Source organism: Girardinichthys multiradiatus, chromosome 10 (assembly GCF_021462225.1).
Source record: "Girardinichthys multiradiatus isolate DD_20200921_A chromosome 10, DD_fGirMul_XY1, whole genome shotgun sequence".
NCBI lineage: Eukaryota > Metazoa > Chordata > Actinopteri > Cyprinodontiformes > Goodeidae > Girardinichthys > Girardinichthys multiradiatus.
In genome coordinates, this window is record NC_061803.1 from 13,893,749 (window position 1) to 13,918,975 (window position 25,227).

Here is a 25,227-nt window from a genome sequence, read left to right on the forward strand (position 1 = left end):
ACAGTCTGCACTGAGACAACAGCAGTAATGAACACACCCTGGAAATGCCAGCGCATCCAAGAGGGTTTATATTGATGCCTGCAGGAATTTATAAACATGTCTGAAAGCTGATGGGAACACAAGATGCCAGAATCCTTAATCCACGCACCAAAGGGCAGATATGGGGATTTCCTTAGCTTAGTAAGTGTAGATTTTCTCAGAATCATGGGACATTAGGTGGGGAGAAAAAATAAACATTGCCAGACTGACAGCAGTAAATAAGAGTAAAGCCGAATATTATTCTGCAAAAATGGATTTAAATCTACTAGCAGAAACCAAATAACACCAGCGGAGACCTACTAAAGTAGGTCACAGTGAGAGCAGGATGAAGGGGAATCCCTCTTGGAGTCCAAAAATATATTAGAAAACATAGAAAAAACATAGAGAAAGCAAGACAGTAATAAGAGTTTTGTGAAAACTGAGCAATCATTCACGCTTGTAGCTAAAGCACAAGTATCAGGTTTTAGCCTTGGGGATCATACAGTCAGAAGGTTTGTACCAAAACATCCAACTTTAACAGTCGTATAACCTGTCAACAATAAGAATACACCACCATCTATTACAAATGTTCTCCAGAAGCAACCGATTGTTAGAGGGAAAAATATATAAAAAAACTTAATAACATGGTTGCATAAGATTCCACACCATTAGACTAATACATAGCTGAACCATCTTTGTAAAATTCAGTCTTAAGGTCAAACCTGCCCTCAATGAGTGAATCTGATTTAACTGAGGCAAGGTTCCCATGTCCCGATAGGAAATTCTTTATTTCTGCTCACTTGAATCATTTAGTAAATACATAGTTTACAGAGAGCTAGCAAAAAGATCAATATGACCTCATTGTACAAAAGTATCAGTGAGGAGAAGGGAGGGAAATCCATCAGAAAAAAATACAGGCTCACCTTATGAAGGCTACAGACAACAGATGTCCTAGCAATCTAACAGATTTGGAAAACAATTTGCAGGGTCAAAATGTGGGATGCTACAAGACTCCTGCCAAAAAAACGTTGAAACAGAATCAGAAGGTGTTTTATTAAAGTATTAGTTAAGTTTGTTTTTCAGATTTTGTCTGGATTTTTCATGAAGGCATGTGTTTTTTAATCAGATCTATAAGAGATGATTGGCACTTTCATGGCTGAGAAAGTTGAGAAATTATTTATCATGCTCTCATGTTTTAACATCACAGAGACTTTTGAGATCTCCTGCATATGTTTGTGCCGAAGTAAGAGAAACTGCTGCTTTGAAGCGGTCGTTCACACTTGTAGGAAAAAAAAGCAAAGGATGATATGTTTTACCCCTCCTTGAACCGCCACCTTAACGTGGTGGAGGGGTTTGAGTGCTCAAATGATCCTAGAGGCTATGTTGTCTGGGGCCTAAATGCCCCTGGTAGGGTCTCCCATGGCAAACAGGCTCTAGGTGATGGGTCAGACAAAGAGTGGTTCAAGAATCCCTCATGAAGAACAAAATATCGAGGCACGTGACGTCGCCCGGTACGGCAGAGCCGGGGTCCCACCCTGGAGCCAGGCCTGGGGTCGGGACTCGTCGGAGAGCGCCTGGTGGCCGGGTTGCTCCTCGCGGGACCCGGCCGGGCCAAGCCCGATCGAGAGACGCGAGGCCATTCCCCAGTGGGCCCACCACCTGCAGGGGGAACCGTGAGGGACCGGTGCAAAGAGGATTGGGTGGCGGACGAAGGTGGCGGACGAAGGTGGAGACCTCAGCGGCCCGATCCCCGGATGCTTAGGCTGGCTCTAGGGACGTGGAATGTCACCTCGCTGGGGGGGAAAGAGCCTAAGCTTGTGCGGGAGGACGAGAGATATCGACTAGAAATAGTCGGACTCACCTCTACGCACAGCGTGGGCTCTGGAACCCATCTCCTTGAGAGGGGTTGGACTCTCTTCTACTCTGGAGTGGCCCAAGGGGAAAGGCGGCAGGCTGGTGTGGGTTTGCTTGTTGCCCCCCAGCTCAGCCATCTCGTGTTGGGGTTTACCCCAGTGGATGAGAGGGTCGTATCCCTGCGCCTTCGGGTTGGGGAGAGGTCTCTGACTATCATTTCAGCCTACGGGCCGAGTGGTAGTGCAGAGTACCCGGCCTTCTTGGCGTCCCTGCCGGGGGTGCTGGATAGTGACCCTCCCGGGGACTCCATTATTCTGCTGGGGGACACCATGTTCAAACATAAGGGTGTCCATCAGTGAACTTGGCACCAGGACACCCTAGGCAGGACGTCAATGATCGACTTTGTTGTCGTATCATCAGACCTTCGGCCGCATGTTTTGGACACTCGGGTGAAGAGAGGGGCTGAGCTGTCCACTGATCACCACCTGGTGGTGGGTTGGATCCGCTGGAGGAGGAGAAAGCCGGACAGGCAGGCCCAAGCGCATAGTGAGGGTCTCCTGGGAACGCCTGGCGGAGCCCTCGGCCAGGGATATATTCAACTCCCACCTCTGGGAGAGCTTCGACCAGATCCCGGGGGATGTTGGAGACATAGAGTCCGAGTGGACCATGTTCTCCGCATCTATTGTCGATGCTGCTGCCCGTAGCTGCGGCCGTAAGGTCTGCGGTGCCTGTCGCGGCGGCAATCCCAGAACCCGGTGGTGGACACCGGCAGTAATGGATGCTGTCAAGCTGAAGGAGTCCTATCGGCTGTGGTTGGCTTGTGGGACTCCTGAGGCGGCTGACGGGTACCGTGAGGCCAAGCGTGCTGCTGCCCGGGCTTTGGCAGAGGCAAAAACACGGGCCTGGGAGGAGTTTGGTGAGGCCATGGAGAAGGACTACCGGTTGGCCTCGAAGCTATTCTGGCAAACCGTCTGGTGCCTCAGGAGGGGGAAGCAGTGCTTCGCCAACACTGTTTATAGTGGGGGCGGGAGACTGCTGACCTCGACTGAGGACATTATCGGGCGGTGGAAGGAGTACTTCGAGGATCTCCTCAATCCTGCCATCATGCATTCCGTGGTGGAAACAGAGGCTGGGGACTTGGGGTTGGACTCTTTCATCACCCAGGCTGAAGTCACCGAGGTGGTTAAAAAGCTACGCGGTGGCAAGGTTTCGGGGGTGGATGAGATCCGCCCTGAGTACCTCAAGTCTCTGGATGTTGTAGGGCTGTCATGGTTGACACGCCTCTTCAACATTGCGTGGCGGTCGGGGACAGTGCCTCTGGACTGGCAGACTGGGGTGGTGGTCCCCCTTCATAAGAAGGTTGACCGGAGGGTGTGTTCCAACTACAGGGGGATCACACTCCTCAGCCTCCCTGGTAAGGCCTACGCCAGGGTATTGGAGGAGAGTCCGACCGATAGTCGAACCCCGGCTTCAGGCGGAGCAGTGTGGTTTTCGTCCCGGCCGTGGAACCCTCTACAGGGTGCTTGAAGGTTCATGGGAGTTTGCCCAACTGGTTCTCATGTGTTTTGTGGACCTGGAGAAGGCATTCGACTGTGTCCCTCATGATGCCCTGTGGGGGGTGCTCCAGGAGTATGGAATTGGGGGCCCTTTATTAGGGGCCATCCGGTCCCTGTACGAGCGGAGCAGGAGTTTGGTCCGCATTGCCGGCACTAAGTCGGACCTGTTCCTGTTGCATGTTGGACTCCGGCAGGGCTGCCCTTTGTCACCGGTCCTGTTCATAACTTTTATAGACAGGATTTCTAGATGCAGCCAAGGGCCGGAGGGGGTCTGGTTTGGGGACCAGTGGATTTCGTCTCTTCTTTTTGCGGATGACGTGGTCCTGCTGGCCCCTCTCTAGCCAAGACCTATAGCATGCGCTGTGGCGGTTTGCAGCCGAGTGTGAAGCGGCTGGGATGAAGATCAGCTCCTCCAAGTCATAGGCCATGGTACTCGACCGGAAAATGGTGGCTTGTCCTCTTCAGGTTGGAGGGGAGTTCCTGCCTCAAGTGGAGTTAAAGTATCTCGGGGTCTTGTTCACGAGTGAGGGAAGAATGGAGCGGGAGATCGACAAATGTATCGGTGCGGCTGCCACAGTAATGGGGGCGCTGTGCCGGTCCGTTGTGGTGAAGAGAGAGCTGAGCCGAAAAGCAAAGCTCTCAATTTACGGGTCGGTCTACGTTCCTACCCTCACCTATGGCCATGAACTTTGGGTCATGACCGAAAGAACGAGATCCCGGATACAAGCGGCTGAAATCTGTTGTCCGTAGGGTGGCCGGGCACTCCCTTAGAGATAGGGTGAGGAGCTCGGCCATCCGGGAGGGGCTCGGAGTAGAGCCGCTGCTCCTCCACACCGAGAGGAGCCAGTTGAGGTGGCTTGGGCATCTATACCGGATGCCTCCTGGACGCCTTCCTCGGGAGGTGTTCCAGGCACGTCCCACTGGGAGGAGGCCCAGGGGATGGCCCAGGACACGCTGGAGGGACTATGTCTCTCGGTTGGCCTGGGAACGCCTTGGGCTCCACCTGGAGGAACTGGAGGAGGTGTCTGGAGAGAGGGACGTCTGGGCGTCTCTGCTGAGTCTGCTGCCCCCGCGACCCGGTCCCGGATAAGCGGAAGACGACGAGTACGAGTATGAGATGTTTTATTAAATTTTACCCTGGTGGATCCTACATTCAGAAGGTTTGGACCAAATGTTTTGATACAGATTTCTTATTTTATGTTTACCAATAATAGAACATGCAAACATTTTGAACCCCTTACCATTCTGTGTTAGTTTGGTGGAGCAGACCAGGGTGGAGATCTGGAAAGAGTCCTTGCTGATGGTGCAGATTCCGAGGTTCTGGGAGTTCTTGCCAGTGGCAGAGTAACCCTTCTCCTCTAGTTCCAACTTGGTGGAGGAAAGATTTAGGTACAGAGAGGAATCCTCCAGCCTCTTAGCTTCAGCCTGGTTTTATATGATAAGACATGTGCAGTATTACATTAGAAATTGACATCAGATGTGTATGTGTACCATGGTGCTGTGTTCTGTTTTTTTATTAAAAGGTGTTAAAAAAATTATTTCTATAACGTTAAAAATATAATATATATTATATTATTTTAATTGATGTAATATATATAAATATAGATTCTATCACTTTTACTATTTTGTTCTTGCTGCTGCGGTATGTAGGAGCATTCAAATAGCCAAACAGCCAGTGTTGAAGAATGGGATGGAATAGAATGAAAGGGAATTGAATACATGCAAAACATTGGAATGAAAAGAGAATGGATCAGATTGGATGTTATAAAACAGGATGTGACAGCATAATAAATGAATGAATAAATAAATAAATGAATGGCTAGACAGATGAATGGACAGACAGGGGCAACTGTGCCACGGTGGGAAGAGTAGTAGTCTTGGGTTTGATTCCAGCTTCTTCCTGACTTAATCCCAAGTTGTTATGACCCAAAAGTGCTAAATACATTTAGCCTCTTTACATTTGTGGATATCATTACATATTAAATAATCTAAAAGGGCACCAAAAAAGAAGTGCAGGATCAGGCAAATGCTTATTCTTTAAATAAATAAAATTTTATAAAATTTTCCAGTCAGTGAAAGCAGACCGAAACTTTTACTAACGAGACAGGCCTGGCTTCCACCTTCAGTCCCAAAGCTACTTTACAAACAGTGTCTGAAGCAGTGTGGGCTGTGCCTACAGGAGGGCTGCCAGTAAAACACTGAGCAAACACAAAGAAGTGTGTCCTCAAACTGTGTCAGATCATATTTTTCCTATTTACCTTGTACACAATGAGATCATGCTCCCCGTCCCTCAGAGTGGTCCCGTCATAGCGCATGAGTTTAACAAACGACAAGGCAAAGATCTTCTCTGATTTATCTTTGGCTGTGGGCGGAAAGAAAAGGAAAAGAAACACATGAATAAACAGAAATCTGACAGCCTGCAGGAGATATTGATGATGTTGCACCAAAGTGTTTGTTTTTCTTGTGCAAATTTGCTAACTGAAACACCAAATCTCATACATGTGCATACAATTTGCTGATATGAATTGCGTGCTTAGTTGAGAAAGCCTATGCAAAGCAGATTCCATTGCAGAAAACTATTAAGGACTGCTGATTTTACAAGCAATAAACAAACCAGCAGACCGATAAAAGAGATCATCTCAGCACTACAGTACCTCACTCAACTTCTGAATGGGCAAAAGAAGTTGCTGTTTGCACTTTCTTTCCACATCTTAATTAATGCAATGCTTGTATTTGTGTACAAATTGTTTTCCCCCCCAAAAATAAGTAAGACACAGACACACAGTATGTGTTGCGGTGTGGGACGTAAGCAGCAAAAAGACTGGCAGGTCCAAATGAAAGTTAAAATATTCAGTCTCTGCATGACAATGAGCTGCAAACACATGAAATTACATCTGAGGAAAAGAGTTCTGGTCGAAGTACATTGTGTCTCTTCCTTGTTAGTATCAGAATAGATAATAGCCACTGAGAGATACACCTGCAAACAGCTTGAATTATCCCAGTAGAATGAGGAAAAGGTGAAAACTCCTTTCACACTTGCCAGTGAATTGGGCGCTGCACAAACAAGGACAAGAATTATGATTTTGTCCTCTAACCAAGCATTTGGATAGAGCCACATTTCATCATTGTGGATCAACAAGCTCAAATTAACTCACAGAGAGGCGCTATTCATCAAAATATATCTCGTATTCTATCTGCATAAATCAACTCATTCGTTTGCTGCCTGCATCCTCATCCATGAATAATTGCTGGGCAGAGAGAAACCAGTGGAGGGAAAAAAAAACGCTGCATGCATGCCACCTATAGTACCTTATGCAGATCCCTGCAAAACTATTGCCATCCTAGGACGTTTTTCCCGTTATGTCACATTACCACTACGAGTTTCAGTGTATTTTAATTGGTTTTACACAAAGCTGTGCATTTAAATTTTCTTACAATTAAAAATCTGAAAGTGTGTTGTCTAGTCATTTTCACCCCCAAGTCAATGCATTGTAGAAACACCTTTTGCTGCAGTTACAGCTGCAGGTCTTTTGGGGTACATCTCCCAGCTTTGTAAAACTATAGACTCAAATTCTTGCTTATTCTTCTATTCAAAATAGCTCAAGCTTGGCCGGACAGGATGGAGAGCACCTGTGAACATCACTGTTCAGGTTTTGTCACAGATTCTCAATTGGATTTATTTCTGGACTTTGACTGGGGCAATTTATTATGACTGTGCTATATGGGGCTCTTTAGCCCCTCGGCAGTGACTCAAAAACAACATATAAATGCTATGTTAAGCAGCTTCTACATTTGATTTAATGTAGCATATTTTAACATTTTTACAGATTTTATACATTCAATTTAAACAGAATGACACAAATGGCATCAGGCTGTAACCTCTAAGTGGACGATCATGTTTCTTCATTTTCTATAAATATTGGAAGGACTTAAAAGGCCTCGTTGAATTTAAGAAAGTATATTTTCCACTTGTAGAAATGTTGTGCCTTTCTTTGTTGTAAAACTTAAAACAGGGAAATCTCCAATTGTCCATTAAAACCAATGATATAAATTTTATATATATATTAACAAAAAAATTATAGGCTTCTCTTTTTTCTAAACACCAAGAATTCTATTTAGCTGAAAAGGAGCAACTGTGATTTTGGATGGTTTAAACCATTCCATTGTAGCTCTGGCTGTATGTGTACTGTCAACGTCCTGCTGGAAGGTAAGCCTCTGCTCCATTCTCCAATCGTCTGCAGCCTTTGATTGCCTGGCTTCCTAATCCTTGCTGAAAAAAAGCAATCCCTCAACATGATGCTGCCACCATTATTATTCACGGTGGGGTGGTGTGTTCAAAGTGATGTAGAGTGTTCCTCTACAAAGCATTTTTGCATGTATGTCTAAAAAACCCCTCATCTGCATTTCCTCTGTAAAACTGCAAACATTGCTTCTTGCTAATTATTTTTGTTCTTGTCATTCTTTTATGAAGGTCAGATTTGTGAAGTGCACTAAAATAGTCACCCTATCAATAAATTCTTCCACACTAGCAGTAGATCTCTGCAGCCCCACCCGTGACCATCATACTAAAACAGAACAGCTGAGTTTATAATACATGCAGGTGGACTCTATTTACTGTTTAGGTCGCATTAGCAAAACCATGTATCATTTTCCTTCCACTTTATATTCATCTGCTACTTTGTGTTGGTCTATCCATCACATAAAGTCCCCATAGGATACATTGAAGTTTGTGGTTTTAACGTGACAAAATGGAAAAATGTTCAAAGAGGAATGCCAGCCATTCATTCCTCAGGTGGGCCGCCACTTTTCTCCCTTGAGGGCTTTGTGCTGCATTTTAAGGACCTGGCGTTGGCATGACGACAGATGAAAAACAAGTTAAAAGATGGTGGTAAGGTTCTGCAGCCAAGAAATGGCTTATGATGGCATCCACATGTCTGATGAGGCATGGCAATGTTACAGCAGTAGTCTGAGGCACTGCGTGACAGCTGGCTTTATTCTCAACAAAGGGACAGAGCACACGGACTCCACTAGTGGCCTTGATGAACGGCTCTGTCACTCTGCGTTCCAACGAAGGTTCAGCACTTGCTAGGAGCACAGCGGAGGAAGCAGCAAGGATGCAGGAAGAGGACAGGAGAAGTCAGACCATTTCTGTTGTGCTTATCTTTAGTAAGGAAAAGGAACTTTTGCCATAAGAATGCAAACACTGCATATATCACAACTTAATGTAGAATTTGCATTATGTCTCCAAGGGTTATTTTCAATCAATGAGATACTACAGTGTAAGAAGAACAAAATCTATCCAGTTTAAAATCACAAGGGAATAAAATCTGTTTATGGTTTTTATACAGAAACAGAGAAATATTCTACTTTTGAATTGTTGCAAATGTAATTTTAAGAAAAGCTGGGAAGCTTTTATAGACAAAACATAAAATAAATCTGCTTTAGATCAACTAAGCTGAATTGAATACAAAGTAAATATTTTAATATATTCGGAAAGCTAAAACGTTAAAGTTTATGCCAATAACACAGTCAATAAAGTTAGGAGAAAGGCAAATAAAAAGGGTGAAGTTTGAACAGTGCCTTGCAAAAGTATTCATACCCTTTTCACATAACAACCCCAAAAACTACTATGTATTTGTTGGGATTTTATGTAATTGATGATCCCAAAATTTTGCAAAATTGTGAAGTTGAAGGCAAATAATACATGATTTTCAAATAAATATCTGAAAGGTATAGTGTGCAACTGCATTGAGCCCCTGAGTCAATACTTGGTAGAACCACCATTTTGTTGCAATCACAGCATAGACTTTTTTAAGGTATGTTCTACCATTTTTGTATTTATAGAGATTGAAAATCTGTATAATTCTTCTTTGCAAAATGACTCAAGCTCAGTCCGACTGGATGGAAAGCATTATTTTAGGATTTTCAGAGATTTTAAATTGGACTTAGGTCTGTATTTTGACTGGGCCATTTTAACAGATTAATATGCTTGGATCTAAACAATTCCACTGTAACTCTGGCTGCATGTTTAGGGCCATCACTCTGCTGGAAGGGGAACCTCTGCCCCAGCATCATGTATTTTGCAGCCACCAACAAGTTTTCTTTCAGTATTTAGCTCCATCTTCCCATCAAAGCACCTCGTCGGCATCATGCTGGCACCACCGTGTTTAACAGTGTGTTTAGGGTGATGTGCAGTGACAGTCTTCACTCACACACAGTACTATACATTGTTCATGTAGGCTGAACATTTAAACTTTGGTCTCATCTGACCAGAGCACCTTCTTCCACATGCAAGGAAAACTAAAATTATGGGACTTCTGGCTTTCTTTAGACACTGCAACTCTTCCACAAATAACAGATTAGTGAAGTGCCAAAGTAATAACTGTCCTGTCGACAGATTCTCCCACTTGAGCTGTGAATTTCTGCAGCTCCTTTAGGGGTACTGTACCACAGGGCTCTTGGTACATTCTCTAATTAATGCTTTCCTTGCCCAGCACTGTCAGTTTAGATGGATGATCATATCTTGGCAGGTTTCCAGTTCTTCCATTCTATTTCAAATATTACATGATAAATTGAGCAGTGCCCTGTGTGACATCTTCAAAGCTTGGGATATTTCTTCATAATCTTACCTTGTTCTAAACCTTTCCATCTGACATGTCTGCTTTGTCCCTTGGTCTTCATGATGCTCATTGTTCACTAGTCTATTTACTACTTAGCATTTACTCTAATTGGAACAGTAATAGATGACAAATGTTCTAAAATTCAGTATATGGATGCTTTAAATGCAGTTAAGTCAAATAAACGGTATAAAACCCCAAAAGAATCCAGCCATTGCACCTACACCTAATATGCATCTATTGTGAGCTGTCAGTGAAAACTGGAAGTTTAGCAGCATTAGTATGCTCCTGCAGTGCCCGAGTCACTTGAGGAGAGTTTCTAAAGTAACCGTTACAGCCAGATAACAGCAAATCACAGACTTTCAAAAGCAAGCCCCCTAACAGCATTAGTCCCCACAGAAGCAAGGTGTGCATGACAAGAAGGCTCTCCAAGTGGATTAGAAGCCAGCACAGAGCTCTGAAACCTGGCAATTTCCTCCAAAGCACCTGGATGCAGGTGAGAAGCAAACACAGCTAGAGGATTTTGAAACTGGATGATGACACCAGCTGCAGATTAGGGAAAGGGTATCCTATTCGTAAGTCTCTTCTTTCTCTCCAAAAGCCTTTTCTCCAGCAAATGTTGCCGACGTCAGAGGGATGGCCCTCCCATGTGAAAGATATTAATGGAACAGTAGGTCTTTTCCCTGCCTTTTACACCTTTGAAATGATGATGTAAAAATTTGAAAAATGAAATACGACACTGGTTGCATTCAACTGTACAACAGCTTCAATAAATAAAGCCCTTAAGGTATTTTAACATCCCAGCTGTAGCCTCTCACATGCTGTTTATGCAGGAGCAAACCTCTACTTCTGATTAATGTGACAAAGGATAAGCATCTATTTATCATTGTGCAATGCATCTGCTTAATTTGGATAACTTCCATTAGATTTGTTGTAAGCAACTTAGCAGCCAATTGTACACCTGGTCATCTGAAAAACTCATATTTCAATAGCTGACATTTATACTCACAATCCTGGGATGAGCGATGGCGGAAGGTGAACCGCAAATGGCTTCGGTTTACGTCTTCAATAGGAATAGCGACCTGAGATAAGGAACAGGACAGGAGGGTGGGACTTTCATATGCATGAAAACACAGAGATTTCACAAAACATTCCACGCCTCTCCATACTCAATTTTCAAAGTTCTTCAACCACATTAGCATGATTTTAGATTCTAAGATAACGAAGATAATTCTCATTTAAAGCTATTTCTACAGTGGTCAGGCCTCTCATATGGAATCTGCAAACTCCAGACTGGATGACCTTCTACTACAAACTTGTGTTCAGTTCTGGCTAGCATATTTAAAACTACTGCTGTATGGAAATCATAGCATAACATAATGATTTAGTAAAATTGTGTTGATGATGCAGAGACACTCACCTTTATTGTTTCAAACCACCTCGGTTGCTTTACTTGGTAGTAAATGACAGACTTGTACTCATTGATCCCCTCATCTCCAGCCCCAGGGAAAATAACATTCTAGAGAGAAAATAATATATGTATTTAAATATAAAGATTTATTAACATATCAACATAGGCAGTTATGTGCGGATAGCTGATCCATTGACCTGCTATCACTCAGCTAAAATGTTTCCACATTGGCTCACTGCTTGTGGAAAATTGACTACCTCTTATTTCATAAAATGCTCTCCCTCAAGCAGAAAGCCTTAATCTAACAGAATGGCCTTTACAGATCTGGATTTACTTTATGCATGAGCACCTGTGTGGTAGCTGTCAATCTCATGACAGTAATGTGGAAGAAATAAATGAGAAATTAATTATTAAAATAAAGAAGAGATGCTGGGGGCTCCCGTGTGGTGAAACTTTAAGACATGGTGGGCACAGAAAAAGCAGACCAACTGCTGCTGATGGACCACTCTTCGAAAACAGCCTTCCTGCTGGGTACATTTTACAACAGTTCAGGTTGTGTTTGTGAAGGGAGAATAAAACTACAACACCCAACAGGGAAGTTGGTACTAAGGACGGTGTGACAGCGGGTGGCACGCATGTCTTGTTTTCCATCCATCTGCACTCTGCCAGCATACCTCTTTCCTCCCAGTTCTACAGCTGACTCCCCAGGCCTGCCAGTGTGCCACTATTGAAGTACTCCTACACTAATGGTTTCTGACAGCCGGCAATTATGAGAAATAACAGACCTCTGTGTCCCCCAGCTGTGCTGATCAAATCAGAGGGGGGGGGGCTAGGGGCTTTATCTCTCAAATCTGCCCCCTTCACTAAGTGCCCAAGGTTCCATCCAGCATCATATCTTAGAAAAGTGGCTGCTGAGGTTGAAGGTGTGCTCATAAGTCAAGATGTCACTGGCCAGCCTCGCATGTCGCAAATCCTTTTTGAAAGAGAAGAACAAAGGAAGCAACTAAAACTAAAGATTGCAAAGTGAACACCTTACTTTTACTTTTATAAGGTAATATTTAAAGGCTAATAATCATATCTTGAATGCTGAACAGTTCAGAAATTGTTAATGTATGAAATATAAGTAAATGACAACCAGCCTTACACTGCTTTTCAAAGTAAAAAGGTACATTTAAAAAAACTAAAAGATGATTTTGAGTCACGTCCACTAAAACACATATGCACTACCATATATACATGATGACAAAATCTGTAACAGCAACCATCTGGAAATCTCTGAACAAACTGTTTCTAGGTGAAAGAAAATACATTTTTAACAGGAGTATGGATGAATGAATGTGTGGCCACTTAATGGACACAAAGAAAAAAAAAATACAGCGAACACTTTTGCTATAAATATCATTTAATTTGATCCAAAAATGCGTTCTTAATCCCCAAAGGAAAAGACATGTTATAGTAACTTCAACTATCCAAGTTTCTTTAAAGAATCGTTATAAAATGATGATGACTGTGGGCAGGAAGGATCTACTGTAACTGTCTGTATTACAGCAGATCTGGAAAAGCCTCTGACTGAAGACACTATTGTTGTATTACAGTCTCGCGAAGAGGAAGTTCAGGGTTGTCATTTAGGTTAATCATTTTATGAAGCATCCTTCTTTACACAATCATCTTTTTTTAGTCACCGGCTGTGTTGCTGTCAACTAAACATATAATGGCACAAGAGATTGCACTTCCACAACAGACTCCTATAAGATCTGCAGCATCTGGCATGCAAACACTGAAGGACCCAAGCTTCCTTAAGAAGTACAGTTTTCTCTGTCACTGTAGAGTCTCCAATCCAATCTGTGGTCTTGGTGAACATTGAGGTATCTATACTCCCTCCACCACCTCCACGTTTTCTCCAAAGTTGGAAAGAGTGTTTGAGCTAACCTGTTTCTCATAAAACAGGAGAGCTTTCAGTGTCCAGTATGGAACAAACTGGAATAGTCAATGTTAGAACCCGTTTGGAAATGTAATAATTAAGGTAAAGGTCTACACTAGAATATAGACACAGAGATGGCTATTTTACTTATGTTAGGAATGTTAAACATCCTACTCGTGAGTATATATCTAAAACCTCATTTAGGAACTGGCAAATTGGGGCAGTTTTTTGATTTAGCAAAATTGTTAACAGTGCAATCAGCTACCCAAATGCTTATTGAGTGTTGTTAAAAGGGAAAGTGATGTAACACAGTGGTAAACATGCCCCTGTCCCAGTGTTTTTGGAACGTGCTGCAAACATCAAATTCAAAATTAGTCAATATCTGCAAAAAAAAAAACAAGTTATTTCAATTTGAACCAGAAATATCTTGTATTTGTAGTATTGTATTTGTATTTGATTGCATATAGGTTGAACAGGATTTTCAAATCATTGTAGTCTGTTTTTATTTACATTTCACACAACATCCAAACTTTATTGGAATTGAGGTTGTATTCGATGAATGAATCAAAATGTAGGCCTGGTGCTCTCAATTTAGGCCTCCGGCATGCTGAGGTGAGTAAATCCTTTTCCAAACTGTTGCATGAGATTTGGTAATGTTATTACTACGTCATAGCTGCAATCTTTGAGTAACAGTTGTGTTATTCTGTAGAAGAGTCACACATGTATGGCATACGTACCTTTTGAGAGCTGACGAAGGAAAGAACATTTCCAAAAAAGTTGGAGTGTTTTTACTTTAGCATATCAGTATATTCTTAAAAGCACTCTAGTATTAAAGATCATCTTGGTAATAGCATTATTATACATATTAACTAACTGATTAAATAATGAACTACACGAAATCACAGTCACTAACTTACACTATATCAAGATTAATTTAAAGTATCATCACTAACAATCTTTTTAATTCCTCGGCTTGTTGCGTCAAGTTATTGAAAAAGCTTCTCAGTTTAGATGCAGCCATGGGTAACAAAGCTCTCTCCTGATTCAGTGTTTGCAGGAAGACTCATTAAAACCAGAAATCTGTCATCTCAAATTACTTTAAAATCCTCTCCTAAGCCAATTATACCAGTGCTTACATCACTGTAAGTACAAACAAGATTATTGTAAACTGTAGCTGAAAATATTACAAAAACCTGAACAATCTTATTTTCAACAAATAAACATGATTACTTAAAGCCCTCTCTACTTGTTGATATTCCTGGCTAAGTTTTGTAGAAAACTTTAAAAAATGATCTTTTATTGCAGTAGCATATTCTCACACTGACAAAGTCGATTTTTTAAGTTCAGTACATTTATTTAAAGATGGAAAAAAAAATCCCACACAAAAAAAATTGTTTTAATATTTATTTTCAAAATTATTGGTACCCCTGCTATTGGAACCCCTGCTGTGAATACTTTCTTACCCCTGCTGTGAATACTAGGCTTCTCTAATATGTCACCAAACACTCGAGATATGGACACCCTGGCCCACTTCTTCCCCCTGGCTTGTATTATCCAGCTGCTCTCAACACATCCTCCATTAATTTGTGAATGATGCAGAGCAAGAAGTGAAGTCAACTGGGAATGTCAGTGATTAAACATGAGAGAAAAGAGGTCACTGCGACTCTAGATGAAACAAAACCTTCATTAGGACATTAGACCCTGCAGTGTTGGCACATGATTTAAAAGGTTGAGAGAAAAACAAAGAGAAGCAAAAAAGTTTATTTTACATGCTGCAACTTGGCACATTGACATCCACTAGGTTTTTAGTTTATTGTAGCTTAATTTTTCGAGAACGTGAATGCAAATAAGACATGTGACATGCAGCTGCATATAGATGCCATATAAAGGAAAACAACAAGTAATATAGGTTATTGCTCCCTGACTTTATATAACTAGAAGTGCAAGCAGTAATAAAAGGGGCCCAAGTGCTCTTTATAAAGTCTGACCACATCCATGTTCCTCATGATGTATGCTACTCCCTGCTGGGTTGTTGACAACAAAAAAAACAAGCAAAAAAAAAAAAAAAAAAAACATCAGATAGGTAAGGTGGATGAGGTCAGAAATGTTTAATGTTGTCAATATAGAAAAACAAATTGTGTGAAAGTTGTCCAATAGAAACATGCACATTTTCAAGATGACGGTACCTTTTACCAACATAGAGAGCTATGGCAATATTTCAGAAATATGCTAGAAACACAAAGATTAATAAAAACAAAACTATTAAATAATTCTGTCTGATGACAAAGGCTGTTTTGATGCCAGTTTTTTTTTTCCCCAGCTTCTAAAACAAAGACTTTATGAAAGAAAAACTAACCCTCATAAGCACCTAGCGTCAATATTCTAATAGTTTGGTAAGCAAACATGAGCCAAGATTTAAACTAACAGTTTTCAGAGTTAAGCTGATATTTTTTTTTTTAAATGGGCACACTAACTTGAAATCATGTCTCTAGTCTAGGATATAAAACTTCACCTAAATAACTGTTACTATATCTGAGATTTGCCCAAGTAGCTTTTTAGCTAGCCAGCAATCACATTTTGTTTACACACAGCATTCTCATTTGTTGAGATTTCAACAATCATCCATCTTTACTCTTTTTGCCCTTTCTCTGAATAACATATATACATTTCCCAGGCATTCTGGCTCAAACCCTAGAGAGAGAATTTATTTTTTGTTTAAATTCTTTTTCAAATTTTTATGCTTAAATGGCCCTAAAATAGCTTATTTGATGCAGGGATTGTACACATACATATTTTTTTAGCATGTGAATGATCAAAAAGTGCAGTCTCTAACCATAGCACCACCTATTGGTGAGCAGTAATTTATGGTATCTTAGTAGTGCACTGATTGTACTCAAGTTTCAGGAAAAGTTTCTATTTTTTTTTCCAGCACGGGCTGTGGTTTTATTAGATAACAAAAAAATAAAAAAACTTAATAAATATAAAAGGGTTCCATGCATTGAACCAGTGAGTGCGTGGCAACATGCCTGCTTCCCCTGACTCCACAGTTTTGGATTAAAACTATTAACTGTTTAACAAATTGTGGGATTATGTGCAAACAACCAAAAGTAAAACTTAACCCAGAAACAAATGTGACTGAAAAATCTCTAAAGTTGAGGAGTGCCTCTCTAAATGCTTGACCCTGCAACAGACATAAGATGCTTACAATGGTAAGTTGAATTTTAAAGCTATTTAATCAAACGCAACAACACAGCATTCTATCATAGCCAACAGGCAACAGAGGAGGGGAGCATGGGCTGTGCATCACACTGCTTTATAGGAGGACAGTCAGGCAGAATATTGTGCTGAGTTAGATTTGAAAACAATCCTGGTAAATCAGAGGATGTCTGAGAGACCAACTGGTTATGGCACTTGTGTGAGTCCAACCCAAAGAAGTTAACAGAATTTCTCAGACATACCTCCAGTTTCTTGCCGTCTTCATCATAAACAGACATGGTCACCTCAACGTTTTTGGGTGTCGTCTTACTCCCCTTGTCAAAATCCCCCTGAACCAGAGTTAAATATATGTCATTTCGGACGTCGCCTTCAGGAAACAAAGAAGATGGGAAAATTCATTATTCACACTGGCTAAAGTGGCTGGTTCCTTCATGGGCAAAAACAAACAGTCCTTTCATATTTGAGTTCTTAATACTTTTCTACAGCACACAGTATGACAAAAAATTTACATTGTAATGAAAACTGTTGAGGTTTTTTTAATACTCAACCTGGCATAATTATCTCAGGGAAGCCCATCTTTCGAGCCACAGCTGTCGATCGATCCACCAGGTGAGGAAAGTCCTTCCTTATCTGATGGATGTCTCCTGGAAGCAGCTTCAGAGTCACCCACAGACCTGGTGATGCAATCAAAACAGGCAAAGAGGAACCTGAGATAAGGTAATGAGAGGAGAAGTGTTCCAGGAAAACAATAAAAACAGATTTCTTCCTCTGATTTCCACCGGCAATTGTCAGAGTGATATGTAATGGCTCTGGGACAAGCATAAATAGCATCTATCAGAAGAGACGTGATTAGAGAAATATATTAATATAATAACTCAAGACATGAGTGAAATGAAAGTGTGTTATTTAAATTCAGCCTTAAAGAGTGGCATAACAAGGTGTGCATAACTGAAGAAGGCCACAAAAATGAGCTGCTTTATTCTCTTTCACTTTGCAGAGCCTGTGTTGTCAAGAGTGACACATCCCCTACTGGCCATGCTGGAAGCCCTTTGATACGCCAGCATGACTGAAACAGCTGCCATCGGCTCTCTCTGCTGTTCTTCCCCCCAGTGTGGGTCAGAGCAGACCTGACATTTATCCGAGTATGACTTCATTGGCAATGACAATACAGCGGAGACTTTAACAGGGAAGCCCCCTCCTTCCTGCAGCCCAGATCCCTGACATAGCTAAGGCCACCAAGGACAGACTTTAAATCACTAAGGTTGGTTTGTGTTCCCAGGAGGCTCACCCGATTACTTTACAGTTTAAATAGTGACATATGATAGTCATGGAGATGTAAACAAACATATTTATGAGCTCAATTTGGTGCAGAATGCATGCAACATTTTTAACTGCAATAGGCATCACTATTTATTAAGTATTTTTAAGAACATAAATATGAAAAACACGTCTACATGGATCAGACTGCAAATATGGAAACAAAGTAACAAAACCCAAAAAGGACACATAAATAAACTGTCATCATCAAATCAATAAAATCAATTTTTCAGTTTTAAAGTAGGAAAAAAATTATCAGTAACGTTTTACTTTTCCAAAAGTATTTCAAAATGTTGTTAGTCTTAAAAAAGTATAAATCTTAAGGAATTTAATTTTTAAAACTTGACAGACTTTCACAAACAAGACCAACTGATCATTAATGGATTAAAAGGAAAACAATACCCAACCCTCTGTCTCTCCGGAGGCTCTTTTCAGACAGAAATTTGTGTATCTTTTGATTTCTCACATAAAATAGAAAGAAATAGTCAAACCTCCAAAGGCTTGAACCTTTAGGCAGAAAGTGAGGGTGCTATAGCCAATAACAGCATGAAATTGGGAGGATTTAAAAGAAGAAAAAAAAACAATGCAAATTGCTAGAAATAGTTTCCTACCCTGTGGTTTTTCTCTGTTCATTTATTATATGTGGACGTGGACACAAACTCAAATGAAGAAGCATCTTCTATCAGAGTCAAAGAAGACCATATTTAACTCCTACAAAGCTATGACACATCCATAAATAAGGATATGTGGAATTGTCGTTAAGGACAAGGAATAATTTTCACATAAACATGCACATTGTTTTTTGGGGGATATTTTACTTACCTCACTACACTATTGTGGTGAATTTAGTAGTACCTTACCTACACAATTTTAGAGCAGATATTTTTTTTTCATTCAGACATCATTTCAGTAGATTAGAAACTTTTGGTAACACTCATCAACTTTCAGACATTTCCTTACAAAGGATGAAGCTTGGTGACTGCTGTTTAAGTGTGTGCATGGTGCACTTAAGGCCGTTACACACAGACATATCTTGTTGTGAGGACTCCTTATTAATTATGTACGCCATATGCATCATGTCAAACTTAACATAAACCCAAAGCTCCATAAAACTTGTAGATTAAGCTAAATAGTGTCAGCATCCTGGTTCTGTTGTTTGTGCACACAAGCCTGCTTCATGCAGGGAGTGACGCCAGCTGCAGGTTTACAGATACAGCAGAGACCAGCAGATGAATGTCGTTTTTTTAAAAAGGGACCTGTACACACAAACAACAACAGCAAAAGGCAGCAGAAAAACAATACAAATGTATTGCACTGTAAGATATTCCAGGAAGTAGGGCAAAATATGAGAAGGTGTTTTTGCTAACTCTCAACGTAAGGATGAAATTTCGGTGGTTAAGAAATCATCAGAGCCCAGGTTGAGAGTGAATAGTTTATGGGAAAAAAAGGTGAAAATCAGGATGTTAATAGTAGATTGCCCCAATGAATATGTCTGTGTTAAAACTTTACCATGCAAAGCCATGTATTAACAACACCCAGAAACATCGCCGGCTTCTCTGGGCCTGAGCTCATCTGGGATGGACTGATGCAAAATGGAAGGATGCTGTGGTCTGACGAATCCACATTTAAAATTTTTTTTTTTTTTCAAAAACGTGAATTTTGGGTCCTCTGGGCCAACGAGGAAAAAACAATTCAGATTGTTATCAGCACAAAGTTCAAAAGCCAGCATCTGTGATGGTATGAAGGTGTGTTACTGCCCGTGGCATGGGTAACTTGCACATCTGTGAAGGCATTATTATTGTTGAAAGGAACTTAAAGGTTTTGGAGCAACACATGCTGCCTTCCAAGCAACGTCTTTTTCAGGGACGTCCCTGCTTATTTCAGCAAGACAATGCCTAGCCACATTCTGCACATGTTACAACAGCATGCCTTCGTAGTAAAAAAAATTGGGTTAGTAGACTGGCCTCCCTGCCGTCCAGACCTGTCTCCCTTTGAAAATATTCGGCGCATCATGAAGTGCAAAATACCTCAACGGTTGAAAAAATGACAATGTGCTGGACTGTTGAGCAAATGAAGTTGTACATCAAGCAAGAATGGGAAATAATTCCACCTACAAAGTTTCAATAATTAGTGTCCTCAGTTCCCAAATGCTTATTAAGTGTTGTTAAAAGGTGATGTAACACAGTGGTAAACATGCTCCTGTCGCAGCTTTTTTAGAACATGTTGCAAGCTTTAAATTCAAAATGAGAAATATTTACAAAGCAACAATAAGGTTTATCAGTTTGAAAATCAAATATCTTCTCTTTTTGTGTATTCAATTGTATATAGGTTAAAGAGCATTTGCAAATCATTGTTTTCTGCTTTTAATTATGTCTCACATAAAGTCCCAACTTCATTGGAATTGGGGGGTTGTATATTCATACCTGCATGCCACATTGCATGCAAGCTCACATACCCCCAAAGATGTAAACTTAGAGGCACTACGACTAAACTCCAGAATAGTTCGTTTGTAAGCTGTAAACATGAATTATATGTGCTTTAAACAAGATGAAAGTGAACTTAGAACTAGTTCCTGTTAAGGATCCTAGTTTTAGCTACATAATGACAAAACTAAGATTTTAGCAGTAGGAGGACCAGTGCGTGTGTGTGTGGGTGGGTGTGTTGTGCGTGTGTGTGGGTAGACTTTCCACTGTACCTTGGCCTTTGTGATTGACTTCTTTGGCAGTGATGACTTTGTTGATGACGGTCTGGAGGAAGTCGTTTTCGCCTGCCACCCTGGGTGAAAAACGGGAGATGTTCAGCTGCTTGTGGCGAATAGCATCATCCAACGCCAGCCTGCAGTACATACACAATGGGCAAACACCACGGGGGGAGCAAAAAGATGGCAGAAAGAAGAAAGGTAGAGGAGGAACAGGTCAGGAAGAGGTGAAAAAAATTATGGGTGGAAGAAGGGAAGCGAGATGAATGAAAGAGGGAAAAGAAAAGAGACACACCGAAGAGTGATGTGGATACTACGACAGCAATAAAGTCACTTGTTAGCAGTAAACAATCAGCAGAATGGACAAAGGAAGAGAAAATATAATTTAGTGAAGGAACTTAGTTAGCATCTATAGATCACTTTTACCAGTAAATACTTGACTCTTAATTGGTCTTTTGTGTCTTTCCAAAATGTATAACTTAAAACCAAACACCAGAAAATATAAGAAATCTCATCACCATGGTGATTTGGATTGAAAAATTAACCTTACACTGTGCACTCCCCAATGTGTTACAAGTTGCAAATTCATCCAAACACATGATGTGCAAAACAAAAGAAATGAAGGGAAGAACTTCAGTGTGGTGCCTGTCATAAAAATGCTAAAAGACAGCATCTATAGTTTATAAGACTCTCTTAAAGCCAGAAATCAGAATGAAGGAGACAAAGAAGTGCTGATGTTAGAATGGAAAACACAACAAAGAAAGCCATCACTCAGACCTGAAGTTAAAGACATCTTTGTATTGATTCCCACCTCGTCACAGTGAGCGCTGGTGTGAAACACCTGTAAATGGACTTTGATGCAGTTCTTCAGAACCCAGAGCCGTGTGTTTAAACTCTAAATCAAATGATATAGGCCCATTTTAAGCATCACCCACAAAGATATCTATATTTGTAACAGTATTTCTCTTAATCTTGATGTTTATAGCTTGCAGAAAATGAAAACCCAGAATTGAGTTTATCTAATAATTTGAATATAACGAGACTAATAAAATGTATTATTAATATAGAAATGACATCGACAAGTATGTTTATGTACTGCACTGTATATACTCTCAATATGTGGAATGAATTACTGCATCAATGCTTCATGGCATGGTGGTGATCAGGGTGATACTCTGCTTAGGTGTTTAAAAAAAGCTCAGGTTGCTTAAACAGCAACTTTCAGCTACTCTGCATTGTTGGGTCTGGTGTCTCATCTTCCTTTGCTTTACTACCCTCTATAGGCTGCGGTATTTCCTGTTATTTTACCTTTTTCGCTTTGCATGTTTTCCTTCCACTAAGCTTTCTATTAATATGCTTAGATGCAGGTTTTTGAACAGCCACCATCTGTAGACATGACCTTTTGGGGTTTACCCTGTGTAAGGTCAGAAATCTCACCTATGACTATGTAGGCAACAACATGGCCCTAAAAAAACATTTTGTGCTAAAGTCATTTTTATTTTTATTTTATGTAATATTCTAAATTTCCAAACAACAAAACTTTGGGTTTTCTTTAGTTGTTAGCTATAATTCACCAAATTATTATAAAATATAACATTATCAGGGGCCGTGTTAACTGAATATTTTATAGTTTTGACCGTTTTTTGTTTTTTTTTCACCATGACGGAAAAATCTTAAGGCCATCTTTCATTTTGACAGATTGCAACTCACACCCCTGACCACTTGGTAGCGAGTTACCAAATTAATTAGCTGTTTTCTCACTTGGTTCATGACCTTGCTGGCTTCGCTCGGAAATCTGCCATGGTAGCTGGTTTCCGCGGTTTCTTCAAAAAGCCCAATAACGACAATGGCGTTGATAAAAGATGTGAAAAAAAGGGACTGATGCAGTGGAAGGTGAAGAACAAAGTAATCAAAGTAATGATGGAAAAATGTTTTGCGACGTGTAAAAAAGCCAAAATGAGAAACGGATTTGTCTAAATTAAATTACTAAAATAGACTGACTTTTGGAAAATGTTCTATTGAAGTAATATTTACACTCTACATAATGTGGCTTTGTGATTTGTCACTCATACACTGTAAAGTTTACTGAGGTGTATGAGCTGCCGAAGAAATACTCAGGACACAGCACAATGGGAAGACAACCTATTCCTTTGTCCCCCGAGTGTTTTTTTTAAATTTAATCATAAAAAGTTTTTACAAAACAGGTAAAAGCACTAACAGCTAGAGGTCACTCCTGGTATATAACATTTACACAAAATGTTTTTGATATTCTTTTTTTTCTGCAACTATGTTTCAGAGGATAGCCACACTTTTTATGGAGTAGGTATTGGGTCTTGTTGCTTTGCTATGAAATGACAAAGGTACTAATCGACCAAGGTTTTTTTGATTAGCAAACTGAATCTCAGAACTCATATTTCCCTACTATCACTTGCTTAGAATTTCTCAATAATTTAAAATTTGAATCCCCTATGCCTCCAGTCAAACTTTATAATTTGTTTGTTAATTCAAAACTTGTAATGCAAGTTTATAGTAAATACTTGGATAGTGGTCCATGTCCGGCTTCAGAATGTGAGAGAACACCGCCTAATGCAGCTTACCATGTTGCATGAGTCAACAGTCTCTCTTGGCTCATGCCAACTTTTAACCGGTCAGTTCTGGGTTGCCAACTTTTGACTATCTTTATGCAAGTCCATCTGTTTTTACTGAATATCCACAAAACATTTTTCTTATTGCTAAATTAAACTGTTTTCACTGTCTCCAGCACTGTGCTACTTAAACTCAAGCAAGTAAAACTAAATAAAAGAGAAACAGAAATATAGCAGAGTCGTAAAACTTTTTTTTTAAATTAACTGTGCAATCATAGGTTATACATTTGGTATTTCTGAGATTCACTGGCAACCTGTCATAGATGTTCCACAGTCTTTGCCCACTGACCGCTGGAGAACACAAAGCGCATTTCTAAAAAGCCATTATCATTTCTGTATGGATGAGTGAAGCCCAGATTACATTACTGTAAATGGATTTTTTTTACTTGCTGAACATATGCAATAATGAGTTGTGGCACAAGGAGTTTTATTCCGTGATTAATAATCACATTTGGACCTGCATTAAGAAAAAAGGTTGCTCTGGGCACAATCTCACAAAAAAGGTGGCAGTTAATGACATTACCCTAATTGATCCATAAGGGAGTTTGGGAAGTTTTACAATGCCTTTAAATTGTGGTGTCAAAGATTTAAAACTTGAGATAAAAAAGATAAATGGAACCACTAAATGTCTGGTATTTTACCTATAGAAAAACAATGACATTAAGTGCAAATGAGTGTGTGCAGCACAATGCTCTTACGGCTGGAATGGGATGAAGTGCTGCTTGTCCTCATCGTCCATTTTGCCCGTTATGATGTCCGTGACATCCATTACTGAAAAAAAAAAACAAACATAAAAAAAGAGAGCGGGTTAAAACATTTCAAGGTCTGCATGAGGTAATATACCGATGTAAGAGATAAAGGTTGTCGCGCTGTAGGACCACATGAGGAGGAAAAACAGCTATAGCTGATCTCAGCTTTTTTTGATAAACACTAATTATAACAAGGATCGTGCTATGAAAAAAAAAAAGGCACAGACGGAGCTATTTTTGCCATTAACTATATGTACTCTGTATGCATTTTCCTATTTCTAGCTGTTCCTCTCTTCTGAACAAAGTCATGGATGGAGCTACTGCTGCCATTAACTATGTGTTTTTACTGGCACATTGCCTCTCTGTTTAGCTGTGTGCTTTCTGGACACATCCATCAATAGAGGAATTGCTGCAATAAACTGTGTACTATCTTTGCATTCCTGTCCAACAGAAAGTACTTCTTGCTCACTGCCTCTTTGTATAGATGTGTTCCTTTCTGGAGTAAATGACAAAGTAACTGACAGAGCTAATTACGTTTGTTTTTCACAGAAAGTACTCATGTTACCTTGTGTTTGTTTTTAGCTGGATTTCTTTTCTGGAGAGAAGCATTGACAAAATTTTGGTCCTGTAATTATGTGTGCGCCCCTAAATTTTGGTTTTCCATCGGTATTTAGCTAAATCCTGGACAGAGTAATTGCCTATTGCTGCCACTAACTGTGTAATCTCTGTTTTTTCATAGAAAGCACACCTGTCCCCGTACCTCTGTGTTCTCCTGTGTCTGTTTCCTGTTCTTCTATAGGACACACTCTTGACTTAGTGCCTCTGTGGTTGTTGTTTCTCTTTCTTGGACAAAGCCACCGACAAATCCATGTTGGCTATTAACAATGTGTACTCTTTGTTTTCTCTCCCACAGAAAGTACTGCTGGACCAGTACTTCTGCTGCTCACACTAAGCGGGGTTCTGCTGTAGGTTTCTAACTTTCCAGTGTCGCCACATGCTTGCTAAGGATGACACATCAATACTTAATCGATAAAGTATGCAATCAGATGAAATTCCCATAAATTACCAATTAGCATTAGATGGTCACATTTGATTGTGTTTGAAGAGAATTTGGAATTAATTGGACAGTATGTATTTGAATTAATTCAATAATTGATTCAAATTTAGTTTGGAACAAGTTATAATATAAGATGGACCTGTTTGTCTGGTAAAGTGTTTTCTAAAG

The 25,227-nt window shown here is 40.4% G+C and overlaps 1 protein-coding gene across 5 annotated transcripts in view; it reads right to left on the reverse strand.

The window, feature by feature from the left end:
* dock1 (dedicator of cytokinesis 1) overlaps positions 1 to 25,227 on the reverse strand; it is a 308,112-nt gene that overhangs the window by 233,514 nt on the left and 49,371 nt on the right. For 3 of the 5 annotated variants that reach the window (XM_047376374.1, XM_047376373.1, XM_047376372.1), the window contains exons 11-18: positions 23,952 to 24,024; positions 20,606 to 20,745; positions 17,142 to 17,267; positions 16,836 to 16,960; positions 11,466 to 11,564; positions 11,055 to 11,127; positions 5,687 to 5,790; positions 4,670 to 4,853 (exon numbers count right to left, since the gene is read on the reverse strand). In XM_047376374.1, coding sequence (XP_047232330.1) covers positions 4,670 to 4,853; positions 5,687 to 5,790; positions 11,055 to 11,127; positions 11,466 to 11,564; positions 16,836 to 16,960; positions 17,142 to 17,267; positions 20,606 to 20,745; positions 23,952 to 24,024 — 924 coding nt within the window. The remainder of the gene's footprint in view (positions 1 to 4,669; positions 4,854 to 5,686; positions 5,791 to 11,054; positions 11,128 to 11,465; positions 11,565 to 16,835; positions 16,961 to 17,141; positions 17,268 to 20,605; positions 20,746 to 23,951; positions 24,025 to 25,227) is intronic. The other 2 variants (XM_047376376.1, XM_047376375.1) reach the window with 1 other exon arrangement.